The 6,695-nt window shown below is 62.0% G+C and overlaps 1 protein-coding gene across 1 annotated transcript in view; it reads right to left on the bottom strand.

Moving 5' to 3' along the window:
• The window catches only part of HSPG2 (heparan sulfate proteoglycan 2), a 46,175-nt gene that overhangs the window by 7,839 nt on the left and 31,641 nt on the right, over positions 1 to 6,695 (bottom strand). Inside the window, 23 exon segments of the mRNA XM_031062966.1 lie at positions 4 to 91; positions 553 to 687; positions 762 to 905; positions 996 to 1,134; positions 1,221 to 1,372; positions 1,455 to 1,593; positions 1,677 to 1,828; positions 1,911 to 2,049; positions 2,135 to 2,286; positions 2,367 to 2,505; positions 2,595 to 2,746; positions 2,830 to 2,968; positions 3,212 to 3,369; positions 3,490 to 3,628; positions 4,028 to 4,179; positions 4,313 to 4,451; positions 4,555 to 4,709; positions 4,786 to 4,924; positions 5,010 to 5,155; positions 5,243 to 5,378; positions 5,463 to 5,605; positions 6,485 to 6,625; positions 6,661 to 6,691. Coding sequence (XP_030918826.1) covers positions 4 to 91; positions 553 to 687; positions 762 to 905; positions 996 to 1,134; positions 1,221 to 1,372; positions 1,455 to 1,593; positions 1,677 to 1,828; positions 1,911 to 2,049; positions 2,135 to 2,286; positions 2,367 to 2,505; positions 2,595 to 2,746; positions 2,830 to 2,968; positions 3,212 to 3,369; positions 3,490 to 3,628; positions 4,028 to 4,179; positions 4,313 to 4,451; positions 4,555 to 4,709; positions 4,786 to 4,924; positions 5,010 to 5,155; positions 5,243 to 5,378; positions 5,463 to 5,605; positions 6,485 to 6,625; positions 6,661 to 6,691 — 3,149 coding nt within the window.

Below are 6,695 nucleotides of genomic sequence, written 5' to 3'. Positions count from 1 at the left end.
GGCTCGCCCCGGCCCAGGCACTCCAGGCTCAGGGATTTTTCCTCCTTCACTGTCACGGGGCCTGGTGGCATCACTGACACCGTGGGGGCACCTGGAGAAGGAGGAGGGCATTGAGGGGGGGATTGGGACACCACCATGAAGGGCAGCTGGAAGGGGCCTGGCCATAGGGGCATCCATCACCCTGGGAGCACTGGGAGAATGGGAGGAAATGAGCATGAGTGTGGGGATGGGGACACAACATCTGAGGAGCTTCCAAAGCCCATGGAGGACATCTGCATGGGGATGGGGACATCACAATTCCTGGGGCCCCTGGAAGGATACCAGCATGGGGACATGAGCACCACCACTCCAGGAGCACCAGAAGCATGGAAAGGAGATGGGGATAGGGACACCAGCACTCCAGTGGTATCTGCATGACATGGAGGACACCAGCATGGTAACAGGGAGACCACCCTGAGGGCACATGGAGGACATGGGGATGGGGACACAAGTGCCTTGAGGACACCTGGAGCACACGGAGACAGGGACAGGGCCACCCTGGCCACCTCATACCTTGCACCACGAGGTTGACGACGCTGCTGGCGACGCCGAAGCGGTTGGAGGCCACGCAGTGGTAGGCGCCCTGGTTGCCCACGTGGGCACCGGTGATGGAGATGACTGAGCCATTGGCACTGATCTTCACATTATCTGGGCAAGGAGGAGCCATCAGCACCAAGGCCACCCTGGGGACCATACCAGGGCCACCCTGGGGACTGCCATACCTTGGAGGTGTTGGCCAGGCCCCATACGCCAGGTGATGTTGACAGGCCGGGCGCCATCGTGAACGCGGCACTTGAAGGTGGCATCTTCACCTGGTGCCACCGCCATGCTGTGTGGGTCAATGGAGATGATGGGGCTCTGCAAACCTGTGGGGACAAAGGCACAGAGAGGCCACGAGGTCACTCACATCACCCATCTCCCCTCAGCATCCTCCCTCACCCAGTGGCCGCACTCACGGTAGCTGGAGCTGTCACGGGAGGTGACAGTGACAGAGACAATGGCCTCACGGAAGACACTGCCCGTGTCAGCCCGGCACACGTACTCTCCTGAATCGGCCACCGAGAGCTGGGACAGCCGCAGCCGGGACCCCGAGATCTGGGGACATCATAGCAGAAGGTGGTGGCATCACCCAGCCACGGACAGCAACCACCATTCCCCACCCCATCGGTGTCCCCACCCACCTGGTGCTTGGCTGGGAGGGGCCCACCATGCTTGTACCAGGTGATGGTGGCCTGTCCCTGGCCGGCCACCACACAGTCCAGGTCCAGAGTCTGTCCCTCGGTGACAGAGGACGCCGAGGACTCAATGCGGATGGGTGGTGTGATGCCGGTGGCTGCATGGGCAGGGTTGAGAGTGAATGACCTCAGTGGTCCCTGACACCAGTGGGACCCTGTCCCCTGGGGGATGGCACTCACAGTGGGATGGATTGTCTCCGTCATCGATGGTGACAATGAGGGACGTCTCCTGCGTGATGCCACCTGATGTCACCCGGCACACGTACTCCCCTGAATCGGCTGCCGTCACCTGGGGGATGCGCAGGCGAGTGCCTGACACCTGGACAGAACGGTTAGGGGACAAGTCAGCACCATAGAGCAGGGGATGGGACAAATTCAGAGTGACCCTCCCCTGCCACCTACCTGGTGGCCAACAGGCAGGGAGCCACCACGCTTGTACCACGTCACGGTGGTGGGGCCGGACCCTGCCACCACGCAGTTGAGGTCCAGGGTCTGTCCCTCGGCGATGGCCGAGGACAAGGACTCGATGCGGAGGGGCTGGGAGATGCCAGAGGCTGGGGGAGGACAGGGAAAGGGAACGTTTATCACCAAGGTGACACCTGACTGTCCCCAAGCGCTGCCCTCTGTCACACTCACTGTAATAGCTATTGGCACTGCTGGGCACGGTGACAATGACAGATGCCTCCTGGGTGACGCTCCCCAGTGTCACCCGGCACACGTACTCCCCTGAATCAGCCACTGCCACTTGGGCAAGGCGCAGGCGGGTCCCTGACACCTGGGGATGTGACAAGTTGGGGACACATCAGCACCTGATGTAGGGTTGTGGCCTGCAGGGCAAAGCCACCTCCCCCATGTCCCACCTGGCTGTTTGGAGGCAGAGCCCCCCCACGCCGGTACCAGGTGACGTGGGGGTGACCCTGTCCTGCCACCATGCAGTTGAGGTCCAGCGTCTGTCCCTCGGTGACAGCAGCGGAGGAGGTCTCGATCCTCACTGGTGGCGTGACACCAACAGCTGGGGGTGGCAGTAGGGTCCATAGGGTCACCACTGTGTCCTCACCACGTCCCTATGTCACCCCTCACCCATCCCAGTACCGTAAGAGGAGCCAGCGCCAGTCTGGATGGTGACAATGAGGGACGTCTCATGTGTGACACTGCCCGATGTCACCCGGCACACGTACTCCCCTGAATCAGCTGCTGTCACCTGGGGGATGCGCAGGCGGGTGCCCGACACCTGGAGGGGTGACACATGAGAACGGACACATAAACCCCTCAACCAAAAATCCCTCTTCCACCCCAAAATGCTCCTCAGCGTTCCCCTACCTGGTGCTTGGCTGGGAGGGTTCCCCCACGCTTGTGCCAGGTGACAGTGGCCTGTCCCTGCCCGGCCACGATGCAGTTGAGGTCCAGGGTCTGTCCCTCGGCCACGGATGGGGACGAGGACTCGATGCGCACCGGAGGGGTGACACCAACGGCTGGAGACAGAGACAGCAGGGTCACCCCTAGGACTGCAGCGCTGTCCCCCAGTCCTCAGTCACCTCCTCCTGTCCCCACTCACGGTAGGTGCTGGCACTGCTGGGCTGGATGGTCACCATGATGGAGATCTCCTTGGTGGTGGCCCCGCTGGTCACCCGGCACACGTACTCGCCCGAGTCGGCCCCTGTCACCTGCAGCAGCCGCAGCCGGGAGCCAGACACCTGTGGGGAGGGGACACGGGCCATCAGCTCTGGCAAGCGGTCATCTGGGATTGCATAGGGCCACTTCGGGCTTGCATGGGCCACCGGGGCTTATATGGGGTCATCTGGGCTTCCTTGGGGTCACTTGGTCTTCCATGGGGTCACTCAGGTTTCCATAATCATGGGGCCACCTGGGCTTGCCCAGAGCTGTACGTCATCCCTATCTTGCCCTCTTTGATGACATCCCCTCTCCGTGTCCCCTACCTGGTGCTTGGCTGGGAGGGGTCCCCCACGCTTGTACCAGGTGACAGTGGCCTGTGCAGGGCTGGCAATGACACAGTTGAGGTCCAGGGTCTGTCCCTCGGTCACAGGGGATGACAGGGACGAGGACTCGATGCGCAGTGGGGTCGTGCTGCCTGGGGCTAGAGACAGGAAGTGGGTTAGAGATTGTGACCACCACCATGTGTGTGACCCTCCCAGGGACACTGGGAGCGGTGTCACACCCCCATGGGTAACCTCCCGTGTTCCCTGTCCCCACTCACAGTAGGCACTGGCACTGGTGGGCTGGATGGTCACCATGATGGAGGTTTCCTTGCTGGTGGCCCCAGTGGTCACCCGGCACACGTACTCACCCGAGTCGGCCGCTGTCACCTGCAGCAGCCGCAGCCGGGAGCCAGACACCTGTGGGGAGGGGACATGGGGGTCACAGGGGACACTTGGGCTTCCATGGGGCCACGTGGGCTTTAATAAGACCACCAGGGCTTGAATGGGAACACTTAACCTTTCATGGGCTACTTGGACTTGCATGAGCTATGTGGGCTTCCATAGGTCACCTAACTTTTCATGGACCACCAGGACTTGCATGGGGTTTCCTGGTCTTGTATGGGGTCACTTGGCCTTATAGGGGCCACCTGGGCTTCCATGGGGCCATCTGCATTCACACAGGTCACCTAGGCTTGCCCAGGGCCAGCTGGCCCTGCATGGGCCAGCAGGATTTGGATGGGCCGCCTTGGCTTGCCCAGAGCTGTTGGTCAACCATATTCACCCCCTTTGGTGACATCCCCTCTCTGTGTCCCCTACCTGGTGCTTGGCTGGGAGGGGTCCCCCACGCTTGTACCAGGTGACAGTGGCCTGTGCAGGGCTGGCAATGACACAGTTGAGGTCCAGGGTCTGTCCCTCAACCACGGCAGAGGACGGGGAGTCGATGCGCAGTGGGGTCGTGTTGCCTGGGGCTGGGGACGGAGACAGGAGGGTGACACCAGTGACCACAGCAGGACCTTGCCAGTATGGGCACCTGAGCCACGGCTCAGTGCTGTGACACATGAGGACCTCCCGCTGGCACTGCCACCCGCTGTCCCCACTCACAGTAGGCACTGGCACTGCTGGGCTGGATGGTCACCATGACCGCGCTCTCCTTGCTGGTGGCCCCGCTGGTCACCCGGCACACGTACTCGCCCGAGTCGGCCGCTGTCACCTGCAGCAGCCGCAGCCGGGAGCCAGACACCTGTGGGGAGGTGACACAGGGGTCACCAGAGCCACCTGGGCTTGTACAGGGCTGTGCATCAACCCCAGCCACCCTTCACATCATCACCCTCTGCGTCCCCTACCTGGTGCTTGGCTGGGAGGGACCCCCCGCGCTTGTGCCAGGTGACAGTGGCCTGTCCCTGCCCAGCCACGATGCAGTTGAGGTCCAGGGTCTGTCCCTCGGCCACGGTGGATGAGGATGCCTCGATCCGGACAGGGACACCTGAAGCAGGTGGCCCTGCAGGGGAGGACAGAGCTGTGACCATCTGTTGGGAACCAGCTGCTCCCTCCAGTGCTGCTGAGCCCAGTCTCACCATAGGATGAGCCTGATGCGGCCACGACGGTGACAATGACAGATGCCTCCCGGACAGCGGTCCCCAAGCTCGCCCGGCACACGTACTCCCCTGAATCAGCTGCAGTGACGTGGGGGACACGGAGCCGGGACCCTGAAACCTGCAGTTGGGGACGTCAGGCTTTGGTGTCACACAGCAGGGGACAGCGCAGCGTTCAGGGCGCTGCCCACCCTGCAGTGCCCTACCTGGTGGCCAGTGGGCAGGGAGCCACCACGCTTGTACCACTTCACAGTGGCAGAGCTGGGTCCTGCCACCACACAGTCCAGGTCCAGGGTCTGCCCCTCGGTGACGGATGGGGACGAGGACTCGATGCGGACAGGCGGCGCTGCCCCTGTGGGGAGAAAAAGGAGTGGCAGGGGTGGGTTGTAGCCCCCAAAAACCACCCCCAAACACCATTGGTGTCCCCCACCCTCCTCACCTGGCACCACAGCCACCTCGATAGCGGCGTGGGCCGTGCCAGCAGCGCTGGTGCCCACGCAGAGGTAGATGCCACCATCAGCCGCAGTCACAGCAGGGATGACGAGAGTGGCGATGTCACCGTGCTCAGCGCGGGACTGTGGCATGAGGGTGGGTGTCAGTGGCACCTGTGGTGCACTCACAACCCCTGGAGCACCCACGGGTGGCAGCACCCTGCTCACCTGCGGTGGCAGAGTGCCCCCCTGCTTCTCCCAGGTGATGGTGGCAGTGGGAGTCCCTGAGACGCGGCAGTAGAGCCGCACTGTGGAGCCCTCTTGCACCTCCGTCCGCTCCAGGCTCACCTGCACCTGTGGGGTGCCTGCACCTGTGGGGAGGGGGATCAGGGAGGTGCTGGGGGCAATGGCGGGATGGGGACAATGGGGGTGACATGAGTGATGCAGATGATGAGGGTGAAGGGCACCGGGGGATGATGGAGGTGATGGAGATGATGGGGGACAGTGAGAGTGATGGAGGTGATGGAGGTGATGGAGATGATGGAGATGATGAGGATGATAAGGGTGATGGGAACAATGGAATTATGGGGATGACAGAGACTATGGGAGTGATGGGGGTGTTGGGGGCAATGGGGACAATGGGGTGGACAGAGATGATGGAGATGATGCAGATGATGAAGATGATAAGGGTGATGGGAACAATGGAATGATGAGGAATGATGGAGGATGATGGAGATGAGGGGACCACGGGGGATGAAGGGGAAGAAGAGAACAGTGGGGACAATGAGAGTGATAGGGATGGTGGGGACAATGAAGGGTGTGAATGGGAGGTGACAGAGACAATGGTGGTCATGATGGGGTGATGAGATGATGGGATGGTGGGGATGAAGGGGGATGGACGATGGGAGATGACAGGGATGATGAGGATTATGGGGATGATGAGGATGACAGGGATGATGCACACCGTGGAGACAATGGAGATGGACAATGGGGATGATGGGGAGTGACACAGATGAGGGGTGATGATGGGAGCAAGAGGGGTGACAGGGCCAATGGGGACAATAGGGGTGATGTATATGACAGCAGTGATGGGAACAATTGGGGTAACAGGGATGATGGAGGTGATGGGGATGGGGGTGATGGGGACAATGGGGTGACAGCGATGACAGAGATGATGGGGTTGATGGGGACAGTGGGTGACTGATGATGAAGATAATGGGGATGAAAGGGACGATGGTGATGCCGCTCACCTTGCACATGGAGGAAGGCGCGTGCCGTGTGCTGCCCGGCGCTGCTCCGTGCCCGGCACTCGTACTGCCCGGCATCGGCAGGCTCCACCGCGGGGAACCGCAATGTCCCGCCCTGAACCACGGCCTGTGGTGGCAGCGCACCTGCAGGGACACGGCCTGCCATCACCCCTGCTCACTGTGTCCCCCCACCCGCTCCCCGTGTCCCCCCTGG

The sequence above is a fragment of the Geospiza fortis genome, unplaced genomic scaffold, assembly GCF_000277835.1.
Source record: "Geospiza fortis unplaced genomic scaffold, GeoFor_1.0 scaffold4, whole genome shotgun sequence".
NCBI classification, from domain to species: Eukaryota; Metazoa; Chordata; class Aves; order Passeriformes; family Thraupidae; genus Geospiza; species Geospiza fortis.
This window is presented reverse-complemented; position numbering and strand designations above follow the sequence as displayed.